General features: G+C 46.6%; 2 protein-coding genes and 1 long non-coding RNA gene across 7 annotated transcripts in view; 1 reads left to right on the top strand and 2 right to left on the bottom strand.

The window, feature by feature from the left end:
- Nucleotides 1-1,256: 1,256 nt before the first annotated feature.
- On the bottom strand, nucleotides 1,257-12,935 carry ISCU (iron-sulfur cluster assembly enzyme). 4 transcript variants are annotated; one of them, XM_056821635.1, is made up of 6 exons: nucleotides 12,684-12,935; nucleotides 8,256-8,369; nucleotides 7,309-7,419; nucleotides 6,922-7,000; nucleotides 3,726-3,800; nucleotides 1,257-1,869 (listed from the first exon to the last, which is right to left on the bottom strand). In XM_056821635.1, exons 1-5 carry the CDS (start codon nucleotides 12,807-12,809, stop codon nucleotides 3,763-3,765), a joined length of 468 nt encoding a protein of 155 aa, XP_056677613.1. In that variant the 5' UTR covers nucleotides 12,810-12,935; the 3' UTR covers nucleotides 1,257-1,869; nucleotides 3,726-3,762. The 4 variants fall into 4 exon arrangements, with proteins under 4 accessions (XP_056677613.1, XP_007490020.1, XP_056677612.1 ...); XM_007489958.3 differs by lacking the exon at nucleotides 3,726-3,800 and adding an exon at nucleotides 4,406-4,463; XM_056821634.1 differs by lacking the exon at nucleotides 3,726-3,800 and having other exon boundaries at nucleotides 12,684-12,920.
- Nucleotides 12,936-17,739: 4,804 nt separating this feature from the next.
- On the bottom strand, nucleotides 17,740-21,758 carry LOC103093189 (uncharacterized). The gene is made up of 2 exons (XR_465980.3): nucleotides 21,633-21,758; nucleotides 17,740-17,992 (listed from the first exon to the last, which is right to left on the bottom strand). It is a non-coding gene; the product is annotated as an uncharacterized LOC103093189 (long non-coding RNA).
- The window catches only part of SART3 (spliceosome associated factor 3, U4/U6 recycling protein), a 35,093-nt gene continuing 33,007 nt past the window's right edge, over nucleotides 20,509-22,594 (top strand). For both annotated transcript variants that reach the window (XM_007489960.3, XM_016432441.2), the window contains exon 1: nucleotides 20,509-22,233. In XM_007489960.3, the coding sequence (XP_007490022.1) occupies nucleotides 21,931-22,233 (303 nt within the window). In that variant the 5' untranslated portion in view covers nucleotides 20,509-21,930. The remainder of the gene's footprint in view (nucleotides 22,234-22,594) is intronic.

The raw sequence follows: 22,594 nt of genomic DNA on the forward strand, positions 1-22,594 counted from the left end.
TCATTTCAGCAGCACAGCTCAAGCCCCGCACGGGGCAGTATGGGGAGGCCAGGGCTGGGCTTGGAAGCCCCGAGGCCTCCTGGTTGGGCCAGCCTGGGCACAGCTAATCCCAGACTTCCCAAGACTCCAGAGGACCCAGAAGTGACTCTTTGTTTTGGTCCAAATGGTTATCTGTAGAACATTCCTCCTGGGGCTTGGACAGACCCAAGGGCGATCACTGGGAGAAATCTCTTTTCAGAGGCCGTTCATATCGTCATGATGATTAATAACAACAATATTAGTGGAATGAGGCCTTGAATGTCCGCTCCTCTGATTCCAAGGCCAAGAGCCAGCCTTGGGCAGAAAGCAGACCCCACATCTCTGCCTTCTCTCCCAGTCCAGGCCTCCCTCCGCGGCCCATCTTCTGCTTAAGAGAGGGGCGCCCCCAAGTGGCTAGAACAGGCCAGCTCGCCCAGATGGTCACGTGATCTCCACCTGCCTTCAGCCAGGCCCAACCCGGCCCTCTTCCTCCCTCCCCGGCCCCAGATTCCACATCAGAAAGTCCTAGAGGGCGTCTGTGGCCCTCCCCAAGGGTCCAAGCTGTGCTCCTTCTGAATCCGCCCCCCAAGCCAGGAAGGAGTGTGACCAAGGCTCTCTGTTCCCCTGGAGGAGGGGGCGGCCTTATACACACCCCTCCATCTGTTAGAAAAAACACCCCATTTTGGAAGCAGATCCAATGTCGAGGCTGCTAGGGAGGGAGTCGGCATCCTTCCCGCCTTCCTTTCTTCCTAACCCCTGGCCTTCTGTCAGCATAAATTCTATGATGAGTGGCGAGGATGAGGCAGCTGCGGCTAAGTGACATGCCCAGGGTCACCATGCTAGGACTTGGGAGTCTTGAAGGGGGATGTGTGAACCTTCTCCCTGAGCTCCTGGGAGTGAAAACTTCATGTGGTCTAGTCTGAAAAGCTTCTGGGAGATGTCCTGAGGAATCTTTTAAGGGGGGGGTACTGCCATGCCTTTGGGGGGCTGCTTGGACCGTCCTCGGGAGCATTTCAAGATGGCGCACTAAGAAGAAACCTCATCAATCCCACTGCATCTCCCTGTTATGTGTGTGCTAGAGACTGGGCTGCCAGAAGCTGGGAATACAACAGCAAAAAGGGAGAGTTCTTGTCTTCTCAAGGGGTACCCCCTGCCCCTGCCCCGTGAATACATCCAGGCAACAGTGCCTTTACAGGAGTGAGTGAATAACCCAAGACACAGAGCTGACCGAGGACGGATGAATTCTTATAGGAGTTTTATTATGTCATATATTTATATATATATATGTATATATAAGATCTGCTTTATGTACAATAATTGGTTCTCTCAAATAGTTATACTAAGGCAATCTCTAACAATTAACTTTTTTCCCCATACCCGACTCAGGTGAAATTAAGTGCCACTCAATGAAATTCACCCTTCAGATGAAAGGCATGTTGGGGTTCCATCATTTGTTTGCATTTTGGGAACAGACAAGGCAATACAGGTCACACAATTCACAATACACAGCTATGGCAGGCCTTGAGGGGGCGATGGTGCAGAAATAAGTCGGAAGATGGAACACGAGCTGTGCCTTTCCTGGATATTATTCAATGAGAGCTGCTATGAGAACAGGAGGACATTGTGTGTGATTATTACATAGATCTTTTATTGGGGTACAGGAGTCACCTAACCTTTGAGGTGAGATGGATTGCACTGGAAAGGAAGACTGGATGGCTTGGCCAGCCCACGAGGCACAGTGGAGCCTGGAGGGCACGAGTGGTCACTTCTCCTCAGGCTCCTCTTTTTTCGGGGGGTCCTGCTTCAGCTTGTAGTCGGCCAGGGCTGCCTTGATTGCATCTTCGGCAAGCACTAAAAAGGAAGAAAGAAAGGAAAGGAGGGAGGGAAGGAGGGAGGTAGGGAGGGGGGAGGGAGGAAAGGAAGGAAGGAAAGAAGGAAGGAAGGAAGGAAGGAAGGAAGGAAGAAAGGAAGGAAGGAAGGAAGGAAGGAAGGAAGGAAGGAAGGAAGGAAGGAAGGAAGGAAGGAAGGAAGGAAGGAAGGAAGGAAGGAAGGAAGGAAGGAAGGAAAGGAGGGAGGGAGGGAGGGAGGAAGGAAGAGAAGGAAGGAGGGAGGAAGGGAGAGGAGAGAGGGAGGAAGAAAAGGAAGGAAAGAAGGAAGAAAAGAAGGGAGGGAAGGAAGGAGGGAGGGAGGGAAGAAAAGAAAGGAGAAATAAGAGAGTTGAAGGGCAGCATTTCAGAAGCCTGGTCAAATGTATTGTAATTCAAGGCTTTGTACCTTATAAAATTACACAATGGCAGGAGGTCTGAAGGGATCAAATCACTAAGCAGAGACTTTAGCAGCTTCGTTACCAAGTTGGCCCCTTCTTAGTGTTCTTTTTTCACCTTGTAATTTCAAGTCTGGGTCAGTTTAGTAAAATCCCCATCAAGCCTTTGGGCCCAGTTCTGAGACCAAATTTTGCTGCTTTGACATGTAGTATCTGCCTTATTCATTCATCCGATAAACATGTATTAAGTGTTGGAGGGGCTGTGGAAAAATTAGGACACTAATACATTGCTGGTAGAACTGTGAACAGATACAAGCATTCTGGAAAGCAAGCCACAAAACTATGCATACAGCAATACTCCAACTGGGTCTGTACCCCAAAGAGATCAGATAGGGGAAATGGACCTACTTGCCCAAAAATAGTTTTAGCTGCTCTCTCTGTGGCGAAGAACTGTAAAGTGAGAGGGTCTCCGTCCGCTGGGGAGTGGATGAACAAGTTGTGGGATGTAGTTATAACGGAATACAAGAAATGAAGAAGAGGATGAGTTCAGAAACACTGGAAAGACTTCTCTGAACTGATGCAAAGTGGAATGAGCAGAACCAGGAGAGCAATGTACACATTAACAGAAATCTACAATGAGTGACTGGGCAGGGTTAAACCATTCTCAGCAAAACAAGGTTCCAAGAAAACCCCAGGGGACTCATGATGAAAAATGCCATCCATAGTCAGAGAAGAACTGTTGGAATCTAGTGCGGATTAAAGCCTGCCATCTTTTGCTTTATTTCCTTGGTGTTTTTTGTACGTGTGATATGTGTCTTCAGGAATGACATGGGCAATATGGAGATATGTACCGCATGGAAGCGCCGGTAAAAATAGACCATTTGCAACCTCAGGGAGGTGGGGAGAGGGAGGGAAGGAGAGAAATCTAAATCCCAAAATGTCAGAAAACAATTGTAAAAACTGTTTCTATGTGTAATTGGGGGGAAAAAAAAGAAAAAGGAGTACATCACTGTGGGGCAGTTGGGTGGCCCACTGGGCAGAGTTAGGCCTACAGATGAGAGGTCCTGGGTTCAAATTTGGCTTTGATAATCCCCAGCTATGTGACCCTGGGAAAGTCATTTAACTCCACTGCCTAGCCTTACTGCTCTTCTGTCCTGGAACCAATATTCAAAATTGATTCTGAAATGGAAGGTAAGGGGTTGGGGGGAAAAAAAGTACATCATGGCTTTACTTCTCAGGCCAATGGGGGATAAAGTAAGATTTCAGCAAAGCCTGGGGCCAACTTCTCATTCTGGCTAGAGTGTGGACAAAGGGAAGCACTGGGGGCGAGATGACCATGCAGTTAATTAGGGGAAGTTAGAACTGGCTTAAGTCCAGACCCAAAGGGTGGTCCCCGCCAGTCAGTTTGAAGAGAGACCAATGGTAGAGTATCCTGGGGGCTGACCTGTCTGTGCTCCAGCGCTGTGAGAGATCTCAGTCTATTATTTCCCACTGATTCTGGAGAGTGTGCTTGTCACCTCTGGGGTGCGGGGAGGAAAACAAAGTCAGGACCCCCAAGACTGCCAAGATGAAACCAGCTGAGGTAGAATGTGATGGGGAAGCAGGTCACGTCCCACACTGGTTAAGAAGCCATTCCCAAGGCAGCTAGGTAACCGCACAGCAGATGGAGTGCCAGGCCTGGTGTCAGCAGGACCTGAATTCCAATCTAGCCTCAGACCCACTTCCTATTGCGTGAGCCTAGCCCTTGCAGCCCTTCTGTCTTGGACATGATACTAAGAAGGTCAGGCTTTAAAAAGAAGTTGTCGTTTTACAGACTACAGACTCCCATTGCGGGGCCCGTGGCCAGACGACGCATGTGACACGTCCCAGTCCCAGGATGCTACTGCAGTGCTGGGCTCGGTCCCAAAGGCTCTTAGGAAGTCAGGAAGCATTCAGAAGAAGACGAGTACCCTGGGAAAGGGCCTTGAGAACCGGCCCGGGAAGGGGCACTAGACATTTAGCCTGCAGGACAGAGGGGCACCACAGCTGATTTCAAGTATTTGGAAGAATGAAAAAAACTGGCTGGTGAATGAGAAGGCCTGGGCTTGAACCCTAGCCTTTAGCCTGAAGAACCTCATTCCTCACCTGTAAAAGGAGGGGGCTGACCGCTTGGCCTTTAAGGGCCCTTGCCGCTAGGACGATCCTGTGGAAGAGGGTTTGGACTTCAGCAAGTCTTCCGACTGCGAGACCTTCCCCAGAACTGGAGCTGAGCAGTTCTCTCCACAAGCTCCCCGACAAGTGACCGTCCATGTTCTGAACCCTCCTCTCCTCTCCCAAAGGGCCTCCCTCATCCCTTCCCACCCAGAGGACTGCAAAAGCGTCCGAACCAGTCACTTGGCCTCAATCCTCAACTCACTCCAGGTGGCCCTCCACGCGGCCTTCCTTAGGAGATGTGGCCCAATCGCTCCCCTACTCAATGAATTCCAGGCTCCCCATTGGCTCCAGGATTGACTAGAAACCCAGACTTTTAAAAGCCTTTTCAAGCTGGATTATTGCTAGACGTTACTCTCCTTTCTACACCTGGCGCCGCAGTCCCACTGGCCTTTCCTCTGCCCCTTGCACGGTCCCTCCATCCCCCGTTTCCTCACTCCACAGGGCCTTCTCCCCAGCTGGGTCTTCTGCCTGCCTGGCATGCTCTCCTCCTTCCCTCTGCCTCAGAGCCCCTCTTCCTACAGGATGCAGCTCAAATGCTACCTGCTACATGAAGCCTTTCTGGAGTCCCCGATCGCCAGCCCCTCCCAGAGTGCCCTGGGAGCCCTCCTTCTCTATCACACGTGCCTGGCCGCAGGGCAGGCGTGTGACCGATACTGAAGGCAGTCGGCTCCGTGGCTGGCGGGCCCTAATTGTGTGAGATTGTTTCTTTCTATCTACCTTCAACCGCCTTGTCTATCTCTTCATCCATGACGCTTTTTTCTTCCTCCAAGCCCAAGCCGGACCCGTCTACCTCCCCCTCCCCCGAGGGCTCTTCAAGCCCTGGCAAGGTGTCCTGCTCTGGGCTCTGGGGATGAGCATGTTGATCATAGGAAGCCAGGGCACGAATGGCCCAAGGGCCCCTCCAGATGTGTTGTCCCTGTGGAATGGGTGGCCCCCCTCACAGAAGGTCTCAGGCAGAGGCCAGTGGCTGAGAGAGAGGCCTCCCATTCTAATCTGAGCTGGATTAGATGGTTCCGGAGAGCCCTTATGACCCAATCTTGTTGACAATGGGTGCAGGGCATTGTGCCCTTCAGTCCCAGAAAGGTCTCTGACTCGCAGAGCCTGCGATCTAGAACCCAAACACAGACACCGCGACACCCAAATTAGATGCGCAGTGAGGTCCCGGGGCAGAAGGTCGTGGCCTCCGCCAGCTGCTAGGAAATGCCAAGGATTCTAAGTTGCCCACAGAGCAGTCACAGTGTTCTTGTGGCAGCCATGGCACAGAAGAGTTCACAGAAAGAACAGAGAAGAGGAGGATGTGGACTTAAGGCGAGCAGCTTCAGTGCTATCTGGTCCTGAGAAAAGGGTTTCATTCTTCAGAAGGCCTAGAGATTCCCTTTCTTTTCAAAGGCCCTTTCCATGATTACCAAGGCAGAAACCAGAACCGCAGCACGAAGGTGAAGAGCATGGGCTCCCTCCCTCCCAGAACCGCTCCTCTCTAAAGCAAGAGGAGGAAGGATGGAAGAAGCAGTGAATGTACTGCCCAAGATGAACTCCAAGGTGTGCAGACGTTCCTAAAAGCACCTCCTCTAAGGAGAGGGAGGGTAAGGGGAGGCAGCAGGAACATGGCCGGGCTCTCAGTCAACACCCCGAAGGGCATCTGGGCAAACCTGGCTTCAAAAAACAACCTGCAAGATCACTCACCAACTCAGGGAGCAGGAGGGTAAGTAGAGTCAGAAGAAGAGAGGGAAGGGGTGGCAAAGTGGCTCAGTGGATAGAGCCAGGCTTGGTAAAAGGAGGTCCTGGGCTCAAATCCGACCTCAGACACTTAGCTGTGTGACTCTGGGCAAGTCACTTGAACCCCACTGCCCAGCCCTTACTATTTAACTGATACACAGTATTGATTCTACAGCCACAGGAAAGGTTTAGAGAGAGAGAGAGAGAGAGAGAGAGAGAGAGAGAGAGAGAGAGAGAGAGAGAGAGAGAGAGAGAGAGAGAGAGAGAGGAGAGAGAGAATTTGGAACTCAAAACTTAGAAAAAAGAATATTTAAAAAATTGTTTTTACTTGTAATGGGGGGAAATATTATTTAAAAAACTGTTTTTACAAGTAATTAGGAAAAAATAAAGTATTCTTTTAAAAAGAAGTAAAGAGGAACAAACCCCTGCAAAACCAAGAGGGACAGATTCCCTGGAAACCTATGATCTCCCATTGAGTGAGCTGGTGGTAACTTTGTACTCAAGACTCCCAAGGTTCCCTGGGCCTGGCATTTCCTTCAAAGGAAACTGAGGAGGAACCTCTGCTCTTATATGTCCACCCCGCCAAGAATCCCGAGACTCTGGGACTCACCTCTCCACCCCCCGAAAAGCCTCTTTGTCCTCCTCTCCCATCTGACTACCCATTGAATCCCAGACACCGTAATGTCTCATGAGATGCAAGTTCGAGGCATTTCTGCCAGGCCATGACTTACTAGAGCAGTGAAGCTTAACAGGAGGGAGGCACAACTCCTTGGCAATGTCAGTATTTTTGATCGTTAAGGCTTCTTCAACCTGAGAGGCACAAAGGAAAAGATAGGAGCATAAGATTTGGCAAATGATTTGTCTTCTGTTACAGGCTATACAAGAAAAGGGAAGAAATAAGGATTACTTCTGCATGGGGTATTTTCTTTAATGGATACATTTTGCTTTTAAGTCAAATTCATTTTCAAACCTCCCCCTACCCTGCATGTGTGCACTGCATGCACCCACTCATACTCTCTCTCTTTCCCTCCCTCCCTCCTCCTCTCCTTCTTCCCCCTCCAATAAGAGCAGAGCCTTCAAGGGCAGCAGCCCCCTGGACAGCCCGTCACCGGCCTTACCGTTTTCCCTTTAACCCACTCAGTAGCCAGGGAACTTGAAGCAATGGCAGAGCCACAGCCAAATGTCTTGAATCTGGCATCCACAATCTTCCCTTTTTCATCCACTTGGATCTAGAAAGAGAAAGGGTCTTGGCTCCCTGCACCACCTCTCGGGCCGGGGTCCCTGGGACTCGTCTTGCTCTCTACTCCATTTAGACATTTCATGACAGACTTGATTTCATTTCCAAGTTATGTGTCAGAAACCATCTGCAAACACTGCCAGGCCTCTCCCAGCCCATTTCCATGCTACTCTCTAACCCTCTAGGGTGGTCTCCATAATGCAAAGAGGGTCAATCCTCCCCCTTACAAGGCTGGAACCCTTTGCAGTGGTTCAAGTTTCAGGTTAAGGCTTTTTCTTGGGTCCTGAGGACTGTTCAGAGGTTCCTGGCTGACTTGTTTCTGTATTCCAAGATAAGGGTGAAAACTCTGGCAGGCAGCCAGCTGGCCTCCTTCTCTCCACATGATGAGGGAACTGTTGACCAAGATGCACTCAAAAACAACCGAGTGAGAGGGTGCCCTCCAAGCCTGATCCTGCCCTTGTCCTAAGGGGAAGTGGCAGCCACCTGGCTCCTTGGAGCCCTGGCATGAGGCCACTGGCTATAAGGGGATGGCAAGACTCTGAGTGTTCATCCTCACCCATGACAGCTAAATTATCATTGACTGATTCACAAAATTCAACACCATCTCTGTTGAATACACCCAATAACAACTTTTAGGATAATAAAGTCAGCTTCAGAGGTCATCTATTTCAACACCTTCCTCTCCCCATTTGGGTCGTGTCTTATTCTGTGGCTAATTAACTTAAAGGGTCCTGGAACTTCATGAAAGCAGAATCCCAGCTAATAAGACCGGGAAAGAGTGGGATCAACTCCCTGTGACTTTTTCAAAAAGATGAAGCCCACCCTTACCTGTAATTTCATAACATCCCCACAAGCTGGTGCTCCAACCAATCCAGTGCCAACATTCTTGGATGTCTTGTCAAGGGACCCTACATTTCTGGGATTTTCATAATGATCAACTACCTGGAATGAGAGAATTACAAAATAAATCTAAATAAACTGTCTATAAAGAATTTCTTTCCATTAGGGTGAGGAGAAGGGACGAAGGCCTCCATGAAATAATGCTTATGACTTCTGGCCACAAAGCTAGCTCTCAGTGAGGCATTCCTTCCTCTTCCCCAACTCAGCAGCAATTTTTTTTTCTTTTATATCATTTATAGAGAGAACATCAAGATGGAAAAAATTTGGTTCATCCAGTTGGCTATTGGCTAACCTGAGGCCCAAAGATTCCATAGGATTCTTAGCACCTTCTGACATCCTTGCAGCCCAAGGGCACCTCTACCATTTGCACTTTTGTCCGATTCACCAGTCTTCATAGGGGCAGGGACCGGAAATTTAACTTCATTGGTCTAGGGAACTCCCAGGTGAGGAAATTCCCTCTATCAATGAAGGATGGCACCATTTCTGCAACTCAGTCTCAGAGAGCACTATCTAAACTGTGGGCCAAACTTAAATAGAAACAGGCCTGGGCCATAAAACAACTTAATTTAAAAATGTAATTATCATCAATTATATTAAATTTTTATTCATTTTCATAAATGGGCCACTAGAGAAGCTGAGGACATGTTTGACACCCCGAGTCTAAGGCTGAGAAGTTAGGTGACTTGTCCCTAAGGCTACTAGGTTGTCTAGCTCTCTTGGGTCTCCTAGTAAACAAGACACAGCCAACATGACGAGAAGGTGGGGAAGGTGGCTGGCACACTGAGGAGAGCTCTTTAGTGAAGATTTTAAGGAATAAAGGGATGTAAATCAAACAGAATCAGGAGGCAAGGGGAATACTGTGACATCACAGCCCCCCCCCCCCAAGGTGTAGAGAGTACCCACATAGGTAACATTATCAGTCCCCGGTAGAAAGAGGAATTGTTATGTCGGGTGCTTAAGCAAAAAAGCAGCACCAAAGCAGGAAGCTGGTCAAGGTCATTCCCAATCCACCTCAAAGGTCCACAAAACCGGAGGCATATGCAGTCAGGGCCTCCCGGAGAAGGTGCTAGCCCCATCAGCTGCACTGGCTCTAACAGGGGCCCACAAGATGTAACTGTAAAATACCGTCGCTGAAAACCCCCGCCGACAAGTATATGGCTCATTGTTGGGAGGCTTTCACCTGGACAAACTGCATGCAGTTATGGCAGCTGGGACATTTCTGGAATCTCCAAGTCATGAGGCAAAGAGGGAAGACCATGTCCTCCTCTGTCACGACTCATTTTAGACAAATCCCCATTGTCCAGTATAGGCCAATCTTTATGCTTCTAAATGAACTTGAACAATTTCCAGCTGTTCCCCGAGGCCTAACTCGGAGAGCCCAGAGCTTTGTCATCGCTGGGCTGTCTAGCAGTCTGAAGAGGAGATCCCAGTAAGTTTTGAGCAGTAACCATGCTGTGAGAGTAAAGGTAGCTTTGGTCCCTCCCGCATAGGTTATATTTGTTGTTAGAATTCCTCCTGTGGCCTGTGTCCCAGGCTGGTGATAGCCTTGACTGGGGAGCCAGCTCCAGGTCAACAAAATAACCTTGGGTAAGGGTGGGGGAATTATCTCCAGACTTGGGGGAAACAGGAAAACACAAAGTTATAGCTACCCGCTTCTTCTTAGGCAGGATAGGAGAGGCTGGCAAAGGCTCCAACAGGCCTGCTAAGCAGACTTCTATGCCTTGTCTGGAATCAGTCATGATCTATCCAGCACAGATACAGTGGAGCAGATATTGTGAAGGTCAAATGCAACCTTTAGACTTAGGAGCTAGAGGGGGCCTTAGGGGATTACCAGCCCACCCCTGACTATCTAGACACTCCGGTTTCCCAGGTATACATCTTGGGTCCTTGAGAAAAAACAAAATGACCTTAAGGCAGGGACTGAAGTGGACCAGCTCCCTTGATGTAGACTTCGCTGGGATTTCCCACCCATCTCCTGTAAAGGAGCTAGCACAAGGATTAAGTGATTTTGCTGAGGAAAGAGTGAGCTTGTCCTGCCCAGTCCAGGCTGATCAAAGCAGCACTGGGAGTTGTGGCTTGATCCCCTGTTCTCCTGGCCCAGCCCCCCAGCAGCAACCTACCAGAGATTTGTGGACCTGATAGAGAAGGATGAGGTGGGGAGTGAGGAGATCCAGGCTGACGAGTCCCTTTCCCTGTCTGAGCCTCAGCTTCCTGGCACAGTCTGACATTCCCGGAGACTTTGGATTGATTCAGCAACACTTGCCCCCAGTGGCTGCAGGGTTTTTAGTTTTAAGGCCAAACTGGCCCATTAGAAGGCAGTCCTGACTCCTCTAGACCCGGAAGGACCTTAGGGATGATCTGCTCAGAATTCTGCTGATAGGGTGGAAAAGAGCCCTGGACATAGAATTGAGAAGCCTGGGTCAAATCTTGGCTCTGAACTTGGAGCTGTGTGACTTCCAAGTCTCAGGCTCCTCCACTGACTTCCACTCGAAGCCAATTCCTGTCTCTGGACAAAAGTTTTCTCACCTGTAAGATGGGGATAATTCTGGTAACTGCTGACCAGACAGGAAAGTGCTTTATAAAGCAGAACTATAATAATTCCTCTGGACAAGTCCTTGACAACTACTCCAGAAGATTCTGCAAGAGTGGAAATGCTTGGAGAATGGGGCTTAGTAATAACTGGATCTTGACTGAGGGCTGGCCTAGCTAAGTGCAAGGCAACAAGTGAACACTTATTAAATGCTTACAATGAGCTGGGCAATGGGCATGCAGACTCAATCACTGACTTGGACAAAGATTACCATTACCTATATGTCAAAGACTGTTTATTAAGGCATGGAGAGATTAACATTTTCATTGGTAGAATAGGAATTTGTGATGTGATAAAACCACAGATATTTGAAGTATTACTATCATTATTCTCTGTTTCATGTATTTCTAAGTCTGAATCCTCAAATTAGACAATAACAATTTCAGATTTAGCCTGGGAATGGGGGAGGAGGGGTTTAAGTCCAGCTCTGTCATTTACTATGTAGAAGAACTTGTGTGCTTTGTTTGGCTTCAGTTTACCTCTTCTGTGAAATAAGAATGAGGGTACTCTGAGGTGCCCTCTAGCTTGGACATCCAATTTCCTAAGGATAGGCACTGGTGTGATATTAAATCCAGAGTCAAGAAGACTGACTTCAAATTCCACTTCTGACTTTTATTAGCTGGGAGTCAAAGGAACCAACACTGGTGCCTTCTTGTCAAGTCATCTTGGACAGGTGGCTTTAGTTTTTCAGGTCTGTTTCCTTCACTATAAAATGTGGGGGCTGAGCTGATCAGCAGGTCTTAAAGGGTGCTCCCTGGAGGTCCCAAGACCTTTTTTCATGGAGTCTGTGAGATCAAAACTATTTTAGCAAGGTGTTAATAAAGTATGTTAAAAAACTACATTTAAGCAATGAGGCCAGATTTTCTTCTTATTCTTCAACTGAAACAGCACATCACAACAGATTGCAGAAGCAGACTTCCATTGAACCAGTCACTACAGGGATGAACAAATATGTGTAAAACAAGACCACTTTGCTAATTCCTTTTGTTTTGGAAAAGCTGTTCTTCATTAAAAATGTTAATATGGATTGGATTTATTATTTTAAAATGAATATTTTGAAAAATGGATTCATTTTAATTTCTCATATGGCAAATATTGATATAACCCACATTAAAAAAAACAAACAAACCCTTTTGAGGGTCCTTGATGGTCTGGACTAGGTGAGGGGACTTTTTCTGAGCCTGTTTCCTCAGCTGTCAGAAAGATGAGGATAACAACCCCGCCCACCCATACTATTGCAGCACCCCTCTCTCAGAAATGGCTGTGTGGACTTGCCCTGTAGCCCTTAGGGGATGGGTGACCACAGGCAGGTGGCTAACTTCTCTGTTTCAGGGAAAGGGGCACTGGTGGAGGCTTTCCTCCCCTGGAAGTTCTCCTACTCCCTAATTCCCCACCTCCAGTCCCCCTCCCTTGGCCCTGACATCCGGCCCAGATCTGCACCCTCTCTTGTGTTTACACTTCTCCCAGTTCCCAGCATACAGTATGCTTTTAGTAAGGGCTTGTTGCCTGACTTGACTCGGAGCCCTGGGGCGCCTTCTTCCCTCTCCGGGATAAACGAACCCAGGCTCTTGGGGGATTCTGCTTTTAGGGCTTTCCGGATGCAGGCCTTGCCTCCCCCCCAGTGGGACCAGCCGAGACACGCGCAGGAGCCGGGAAGGGGTGGACGCGCAGGCGCAGGAGGGGCGTGAGCCGCTGCTTTCTAACGGCGTCATCGAGGGTCCGTCAACATCCCAGCTTCCCTGGCCCCGGCGCTCCGCGGCCCCTACCTTCTTGTGGTACAGTCGGGCCGGGGCTGAGAGCTCCCGGCAGGGCGGCCGCCGAGCGCCCAGGCATATCGCCGAGGCCGCCCGCCTCAACCCCGCTGCTCCTGCTTTCGCTGCCGACGCTGCCATGTTGTGTCGGAAGGCGGAGTCGCCGAGGGGACGGGGCCGCAGATGCGGCTGACGACCTGGGGGGCGGAGCTCAACCCGAGGGGGCGGGGGCGAGGGGGCGGGGCCCAGAGCAGGAGGGTGGGGCTGAAGATGAAGGGGTGGGGCGGTGGAAGGGGCGGGACCCAGGACGGCCGGTCTCGGAGGAGGGTTAGGGGGCGGAGCCTAAATGGAGCGGAGCGAGGTGGAGAGAAGCAGGAGGAGGCGGGACCACAAGGGCGAGACCTTTAGGTTCAGGTAGTGCGGCGCTCAGGTAGCAAGGGAGTCCGAGGTGGTCTAGGCCTCAGCGGCGGGGCGGGGCGGGGCCTTGGAGAGGTTGGGGGAAGGGGGTGGGGTTTGGGAGGAGAGGGGACGGGAATACGGGGAGGAAGGGACGGGTGGGAGGAGGAGGATCCAAGGGGGTGGGGCGGGGCGTTGGGGAGCGAGCCCATGGGTGGCCCCGCCCCATACCGCCCCGCCCCCTGATCCCCACGTGACTGCGTTCTCACGCCCGCGTGAGAGCCCGGGTTTTGTCCCTCTCGTGACCACGCCCCACGTCTCCCAGCAGCGTGGGAGAGGCCTAAATGGTGGAGACCGTGGATGGTGCGTATGGCCTGACCTCTGGGACTGGAGGCCAGAAGACTTCAGTGTGGGCGACGACCAATTTTTCTGAGGGAAACTGAAGGCGGGGAACCAGGGCACCCCCTCTTCGTGACTCTAGCCCCTCGTCCGTCAGATGACAAAAGGCCCTTCCAGACCAGAATCCAAGAAAATTTAGAAATCAACAATGAAGCCAGGAACAAGAGCAAATCATGAAAAAAGGAAGCAAAGAACACAGCAAAAATAATGTAAAATGAAACAAAATGAAAATGTACAAAGAAAAGAAAAAGTGTGTGTGCACACACATGCCACCTATCGGCATGGGCTCTAATAACAGTCATAAAATAGGGATCATTCCGCCTGTCGTAGTTAAGGGGCCTTTTAAAAAAATTTTTTTTTCTAAAACCCTTTCCTTCCATCGTGGAATAAATACTGTGTTTTGGTTTCAATGCAGAAGAGTGGTAAGGGCTAGGTAATGGGGGTCAAGTGACTCGCCTAGGGTCACACAGCTAGGCAGTGTCTGAGGCCACATTGGAACCCAGGACTCCTGGTCTCTAGGCCTGGCTCTCAAAGGGCCCTTCTTTAATAGATGAGAAGACTATTATTGCCTGTGAGGCAGGATCAGAGATCCTCCAGACTTAGGTTCAGCTTAGGGGACTAGCTAGAGTCAAGGAAATCTGGTTTGAATTCTGATTCAAACATTTAAAAAGACTGTGTGACCCTGGGCAAGCCATCTAACTTTTCTGTGTCTGTTTCTTCCTCTTTAAAATGGGAATAATATTAGTATCTACTTCACAGGCTGAGTGACAAGATGAAATAAGTTAATAGGGAAGTCCTTTGTAAACCAAAAGCACTATGACTGTGATTACTATTAATTGGGGGCCATAGATTTCAAGTGATAGGAAAACAATTATATCCTTATTTTTCACTAACTTCTAACAGAAATTTAGCATTGCTTTCAATTATGAAGGGAGACCATAAATATTCAGAAAAGGGTCCACAGGTGTCACCAGACTACCAATAAGATCCAAATACCTTCGTTCTATGGTGGTAATAGTCATTTTCCACCATGTGTGACTTTTCATGACCCCATGTGGGGTTTTCTTGGTCAAGATACTCATAGAGAGGTTTGCCATTTCCTTCTCCAGCTCATTTGACAGATGAGGACACTGAGGCCATCGGGGTGAACTGACTTGTCCACAGTTTATAAGTTCTGAAGCCTAGCTTTCAGTTATGAATACAAGCAACAAATATTATTCCGAGAAGGGTCTGCGGGCTTCACTACACTGCCAAAGGAATCCAGATACTAGCCTCTGTTCTTTATCCATTGATAAATCTGTAAACATTGCTCATTAGAGGCTGATGATAAAAAGATAGGAGCTTGTATTTTTATCTGGGAAAAAGCAAAGGGACACATCTAACAGCTATCCTATTTGATGGTGGAGGAAAGGGCAGCTCTAGGAGGAAAGTGACAGCTCTGGGATTCCAACTAAGGTCCTCTTGCTTTAAAATCTGAGGTCTTTTGGTTATATTTCACTCAGTTCTGATTTTACAGAGAAGGAAGCTGACACCCAGAGAAGCCATTGTCTCTCATATTGAGTAATTGTCCTTGGCTTCTCAAAGGAATTCAAACTCTAGCAGGTCCTCTCAAGGCCTTGGCCCTGACTAAAGGCTCAGTGACAGACCAACCAGCCTCTCCTTGTGCTGTCATTAGGACCAGACTACCAAAGTCTGAGAAGGTTCAACATCAGAAAACCTCTCACTAAGTGATATACTTATAGCAAGTTACAAAGAAAATCTGTTAAATTTAAAAGGAATGTGATCTGCAGTGGAGGATAGAGTGCCCACAATTGGGGGATTGTGACTCACATTAATGGATAATAACTCAGGTTTCTATTCAACTCCAAGGTTTATAGAGTGCTTACTTCATAATGATCCTGTGAAACAGGTAATCTATTACCTTATGACCACATTGGTGCACACCCTCTTCACAAGGCCTGCCCTCCAACAACAGGTATCCAGCCCATTACTTGTCCTTTTCAGAGCTCCATGTGGAGCTGACACTCCAGTGTTAGTTTTCTCTCTTTCCTCCAATTCTCTTGTCTTGATTTACACCTTTGCACAGTTAGAATGTAAACTCTTTGAGGTTAGGGACAATTTTATTTTTTCTTCCTATATCCTACGTGAAGGAAATTGACCATCTCCTCCTTCTGGGGTTGCATAGGTGACATCACCTCTGGTTGACTACCTGCATACCTGGTGTCAGCCTGAATGATTATCTGTAATTTCATAATAAATTCATTAAACTTATTACAAGGCTCCTATTTTAATTGATACAATCCCTAGTACCTGGCTCAGTGGTTTGTGTATATTAATGTACTTTTTTTAAAATTGGATTGGAGGCCTTTTCCCTTCTGGAGAATGTGACCTGTGACCTCTATAGTTCCCAGGCATAACAAATAAAATGTCAGGTAAGAGCATTTCTTCCCCTCAGGCCTCTCCCCGGAAAAAATGGGATTTTTTTCTGAATGAAGTGCAATGGATCAATAAAAGAAAGAGAATAATAGAGATACCCTTGCCTCTTTTAATGAATAACCCAAAGGAGAGGAAAATGGGATGGGATCCAGTCTTGCTGGAACTCCCTCTGGGGAGACTCCGTTCCCCAGACATCCTTGCTTAAGACAAATCTTGTGGTGAGTGATAAAAAACTGACTGATTTTCTCTCTCTTAAGACTCAGGTCTAGGCCATGTTGGCTTAAGGCCCTTCATACTTATATCTTTTTTTCTCTCTCTCTTTCTTTGATTCCTCATTGTATTATTAATTAAAATTCTCTATAAAACCCAGTTGACTTGGGCATATTCATAATTTGGGAATATATTCCCTGGCGACCACCTTATATTTGATTTTTAAACAAAACACTGTAGTGAAAACATTTTTCCTGCGGTCACAATTTACTCACCCTCTCTTATATGTATCATAATTTATATCTTCCACCATTTTAACTCACTACAGTTTACAACATCAACTATTTTACTCACTACAGTTTATGTCTCCAACTCTTTTAACTGCCCCAGTTTAAGCCATATATTATTTTAAATATTACAGCTGCTATAAATATTTTTGTACACAAATGTCCTTTTCCTTCTTTTAAAAAAACCTCTTTGGGATACCAACCTTGTGATCAAAGGGTATGCAAAATTTTAGAGCCCTTTGGGCATAATTCCAAATTGCTCTCTAGAATAGTTAGATTAGTTCAAGACTCTACCAACAGTGTTTAGGAACCCAATTTTTCCACATCCCATTCAATATTTTCTCTTTTCTTTTTCTGATTAGCTGATTTGATAGAAACTTGTTGTAAACATTTCCCCCCAAATTTTCTGCTTCTTTTGGTTGCATTGGTTTTATTTGTGCAAAACCTTTTAAATTTAATGTAATTGAAATTATTCATTTTATATTCTGTAATGCCATCTCATTTGGTCATAAATTCTTTCCTTATTCATAGATCTAAAAGGTAAACTTTTCCATGGTCCTCTAATTTGCTGATGGTATTATCCTTTAATGTTCAAATCATGTACCCATTTTTGACCTTATTCTTGGTATATGATATGAGGTATTGGTCTATACCTAGTTTTTGCCTAACTGCTTTTCAGTTTTTCCATCAGTTTTTGTCAAATAATGAGTTCTTGCCCCCAAAGCTGAAATATTTGCTTTTATCAAATATTAGATTACTATGGTCATTACTAAGTATTATATACCTAGTCTATCACACTGATCTACCACTCTATTTATTAACCAGTACAGTTTGGTATGACATTGAATAAATTACTTTGGCTGAAGTTTTCATTTTTATTTCATTGGCTCAGACTACTCATGAGTAATGAAAGGTTCTCTAATTGTTTAGGATCTGTCTTTATATGGGCAAATAGAATAAGTATTTAATAAATGCTTGTTCACATGACCTTGAAAATATCCTTCTTGGTGTCCAGAGAGAAAAGCTTCAGGCTTCCATGAGGGAATCAAGGAAGTCACTACTTTGGAGTCTGTGGTGTGTATGTGTGAGTTCAACAATACAGCATCTTTCACTCATGTAGCTCCTCAGCCACCGGACAGTCCAGGCTATTTCCATGGTGGCTGCCTCCACCTATGTCTATTCTTCTAGTTCTTTTAAAAATTTTAGTTAAAAAAATAAAATTGTATTGACATCTTTGGTTGTTACATTATCTAAATTTGTCCAAGGATCTGCTCCCTTCTTCCATGTTATATAACAAAGAATATTCTTAAAAGGGAAAACAAATGAAAAAAGAAGAGAAAAAAGCCCATAAAACCAATCAATATATTATAGAGGTTTGAAAATAAATGCAAAGTTCCATTCCTCTTGACTTTCCACCTCTTCAAATTGTGGAGCAAGGTTCTCTCTTCATCTCTTTTTGGAGCTACAATTGTTAATTCTGCTTGATCCACTTTGTTGTTTGGTGGTAGTGATTCTTTCCACTTGCTTGGTCATTGTCATTCTGTGTATGGTTTTCTTGGGTCTGCTGATCCATTCAGGTAGCTTTTCCCATGCCTCCTATTAATCATGATAGCACAGTAATATTCCTTTACATTCATATGCCACTATTTGGTTAGTTATTATTTGAATGATGGGGATCTACTTTGCAGTTTTGTGCTGCCAAAAAAATGTCAATATATTTTCGGGGTATATGATGACTTCCTTATCAATGGCTCAAAGGGTGTGGGCATTTTAATCCCTTTATTTGCATAATTCCAGATTGCTTCCTAAAATGGTAGTATTTCTAGTTTTCATGAATAATGTATTAATATACCTATTTTTCCCCACAGCCCCAACAGCATCAACTATTCTCATCTTTTGTTACCTTTGCCAATTTGGGGGGTTTGAGGTGAACCTTCAGTTGTTTTGATTTACATTTCTCTTATTATTGGTGATTTTAGAGCATTCTTTCATATAGTTATTAACAGTTTGTAGTTCTTTTGAGAACTGTTCCTAGCATGCAATCACCTTTCCATTTGGGAGTGGCCATATATGGGCTGCTACACCACAAGTCTTAGTGCAGCTTTAAGCTTTAATATCTATTATGTTTAGGGTTAGAAGCTTTAACAGCTTGATCTGGGATACCTGTTCTGTACATATGTGTTTGTTGTCAAAATACCTTGGATTCTAAACCCTTATCTGAGAAATTTTATAAAAAGATTTCGCCCCATTTGATCACTTAAAACTTAGATAAATTTTGTTTGTGCACCAGTTTTTAAATTTCATGTAATGGTAAACTTATGTACTTGTTTCTGTGTCTTGATTAAGAATATACTTCCTATCCATAGCTGTGAAAGGTACATAATCAGCTTTTCTTCTAATTTCTTTGACATGGTCTTTAATATTAAAGATACATCCACTTTGAATTTATTGTGAAATATGGTATAAGATGCTGGTGTAAGCTTAATTTATATTTGATAATTTTGTAGTTTCCCTAAGCAGTTTTTGTCAAATTGATCTACTTCTCTATTTTTTTCATCATTTCTGATGGTTTTGATAACTGCTATTTTATATATAGTTTGGTTCTTTATCCTTAAATCTTTTAATGATTTTCCTTGATATTATAGATCTTTTATTTTTCCAAATGAGTTGCTATTTCTCTTAAATTCTGTAAATCCCTTTGATAATTTGGTTGATATATTAAATATTAAATAAATATACTAAATATATTAAAAGTATAAATTAATTTTGGTAGTATTGTCATTTTTATAAAATTGACATGGTCCAGCCATGAGCACTGAATATACCTCCAATTGTTTAAGTTTTGACTTATTTTTAAACTCTTACTTTCTGTCTTTTCTGAATCAATTGATTCCAAGGCAGAAGAGCAGTAAAGGTTAGGCAGTAGGGGTCAAGTGACTTGCCCAGGGTCCCACAGCTAGAAGTATCTGAGGCAAGATTCAAACCCAGGACTTTCCATCTCTAGGCCTGGCTCTCAATTCATTGAGCCATCTATCTGCTCCCTAAGTTTTTATTTCTTTGAGGAGTACTTTGTAATTGAAGCTATTTATACATGTTCTTGTGTGCTTTGGCAAAATGATGCCTAAATAGTTTGTGCATTTTGCAGCTTTCTCTGGTTCTCATGGTAACTATAGTTCCTTTTCTGTTGTTAGATAGGCTAAGCGGATTGTTTCTTTTAAGGGCTACCAGGGGCTTGGCCTAGCTTCCTATAGCTGATGCTGAGATTCATTTCCAATTCAGCTAGAGAAATTTTTTCACATTTCATACAGTAAGAGCAGTAGATAGGTAACGCCTCATCGTCTTACTTATCTGTCCTTTACTTTCTGTCATTACACATCACCTGAGTTTAGGGAAGCGAAACCATTTGGTCAGGAAGAATGTTAACCATATGTATGTATGTAGGGTGTATGGGGTGTGCAGGGAGGACCTAGCAACTTGCCGAAATCTATTTAGGCATACTTATCTACTTTTAGGGTCCAGATCTCCCCCAACACTTTTTTGTGACTCTAAGAAGCTATAGCATGTACAGCAGCCGCAACTTAGAGTAGCCTAATGGGTGATGGAGTAGCAGTATAGGAGCTGATGGATTAGCCTCTGAGCTGGTGGAGTAGCAGCTCGAAGTTGATGGAATAGTAGCCTTAGAACTGATGGAGTAGCAGCTCTCTGACTGATGGTATAACCCAATAGGTAATAGAGTAACATCCCCAGGTGTGGAGTAGCAACTTGGGGTGTGAATCAAGGTTTGCACATTTATTAGGGTCTGAGGGCTTCCAGAGAAATCTCTACCTTTTCTTGAAAACCCTGGAAAATGGGCATGGCCAAATTCAGGTGTTTTGGGGTACATAGCACCAGGAGAATAAGGAACATGCACAGGTTTGGGGGATCCTTCTGGAATGTCAATCTCCAGTGCCTACATCCCATGTTCCCCCCATTGTCTATTTTGCCATCAGTTGTCAATGTGGGAGAGGACTTGCTACCCTTCTATAATGGGAATATGAGAAGTGGAGGTGGAATATATCACAGTCCTAACAGTTTAGTGCTAAGGTAAATAAAGAACAATATGAGTTATTAATAGTACCAAACAGCACAAAGCTGATGCCCCATATAGAACATTACAGACTCAATATAGGTGATTGATGATACAGAATGCGTAACTGATTAACAATACAGTTTGCAATTCCTGCTTGACTACTGCTGAAAACTACAGATTTTTGCAGTTAATGCCAACTGGAAAGAAATAGAAGATTTCAGAGTAGAAGGTCCTGCTTTTATACTGCCAAACCTCCATCAGTAAGGCATATTCAGTCACCTTTATGGTCCTGATCTTTAACTTTTTTTTTTTTTGTGAAAGAAGTCCTTTACTCAGTTGTATTAGACTGGCTTTTTATTCATAGTCAGGTTAGACTGTTTTCCTTTGAATGAGGCCAGAAGATAAAACTGGAGTCATGGAATGCCTTCAGTGATCACTCTACCACCTGACCTGGCAGGATGCTATTTTTAGAGTTTAGTAGTGATACTGGGCATCAAGAGGGACAAGAAAAAAAACTTTCCAAATTAAAAGAGAACAACCAAGATCCAAAGATCACTGGGATCAGACAAAAATAAAATGGGATAAAAATAAAAGCCAAGAGGCAATCTATTGGAATTTAGGGAAAAGTGGGAGTCCCAGGAAGGAAGGATGGAGGGCACTGCAGGTATTGGAAAGCCGGTACAAAAACTTCATGATGGAAGATCCATTCCTTCTACATTGGCAAGAAGGTACCTTCCAGCTCTTGAATGCTAGGTTTCTGAATTTTGGAGGTGCACAAGAATTAAGTTATTTTTACTAAGGAGGCCAGGGGAAAATGGCTCAGTTAATCAAGGTCACTGAGCAGAGCAGCAGGTAATTACTCCCACACCTGCATGGGTCTGCACTAGTACTACCCGGAGGTGCAGAGCAGGGATTAGCTCCGAGCTAGCATCCCGGGGCGGATGAAGGTGCATGGCCTCGGCAACAGATTCTAACGCAGCCGACAAGCTGGGCCAGGGCGCATAAGCGTGGCTGCAGCAGCAGCCTGGGCTCTGGGCTCCAGTGCACCTGTCGCAGCACGAGCCCTGCGCAGAAGCAAGGATGGCAGGTAAACCTCTTTCAGAGATGTTTTGTCCTTCCCAAGATGGCCCCAGACCCTGCACGGCCCGCCCCCAACAGCGTCCTGACCTCCTCTAAGGCCGCCACTTCCTGTTCAAGGACCCTGAAGCCTGCTCCGCATCACGCCTGGACGGACGCGGTATGCATGGGTTCTTTCTGGCCCGAGAGGAGGCTGCCTGAGGGAAGAGCCTCCTGTGGCCCTACGGCGCCCCCACGGACATCCTGCCGCTGAAGCGCCACGGGCAGCTTCCCAGCTCGGCGCGACAAGATTGCGATCCGGCGCGGCCCGGGGCTACCTCGTTGTCATCGCTGACGTCAGAGCGGCGTCGGCGTCGGGCTCGCGGGGAAGAGTCGCGGGTGGCGCAAGATGGCGGCGGCAGCAGCAGCGGCGGCCGCTTCTGGGTCCCGGGCGGAGTCGGCTGCGATATCGGCGGCGGTGGTGGCAGAGGAGACAGAGAACAAGGAGGCAGCGACGGCCTTAGCCGTGAGGGCGGCGCGTGGGCGCCCTGAGCACAAGGAGCATTCGGAGGATTCGGGCGGGGGCGGCGACGGCGTGGACGAAGATGAGGATGACGATCTGGGTTGCTCCTCGGCGGAGGACGACGATGACGATGACGACGACGATGAGGAAAAGGAGAACGAGGCGGAGATCCAGCGGCTAGAGGAGCAGGTGCGCTGCAGGGCGGGGCAGTGTCCGCGGGGAGGGGGGGGCGGGGCAGGGCAGTGGCCGTTGCCGAACTGTTGCCTCGGACCCGCGCACGCGCACTTAAGTTCCATTCTGGGCCCACGTGTAGAGTGGGAAAGGCAGGAATGGGTCCCGTTCTCGAAGATCCCCTTCTCCCGCCATTAGGAGTACACAGTAGCTGGGGCAAACGGAGGAGAGCAGGAGCCATAATAGGAAGGCTCCCCTCCGAAGAGAGCCGGGAGAGAGGGAAGAAGGCAGCGGGAGGACATGGGAGGGCAGTCCTGCCAGGGGGTCCAGCCAGAGAAAACGTCCTTAGTTGGGAGATAAGGGATTTTGTGAGAAGGTT

Source organism: Monodelphis domestica, chromosome 3 (assembly GCF_027887165.1).
Source record: "Monodelphis domestica isolate mMonDom1 chromosome 3, mMonDom1.pri, whole genome shotgun sequence".
NCBI classification, from domain to species: Eukaryota; Metazoa; Chordata; class Mammalia; order Didelphimorphia; family Didelphidae; genus Monodelphis; species Monodelphis domestica.

Bases quoted from the DNA above. Each gene is read 5' to 3' on its own strand.
- ISCU (XM_056821634.1), bottom strand. From the start codon at position 12,809: ATGGCAGCGTCGGCAGCGAAAGCAGGAGCAGCGGGGTTGAGGCGGGCG. The intron at 8,370-12,683 runs GTAGGGGCCGCG...CTCTCATTCCAG, and splicing joins CCCGACTGTACCACAAGAAG to GTAGTTGATCATTATGAAAA. The intron at 7,001-7,308 runs GTAAGGCCGGTG...TGTGCCTCTCAG, and splicing joins AGTGGGTTAAAGGGAAAACG to GTTGAAGAAGCCTTAACGAT.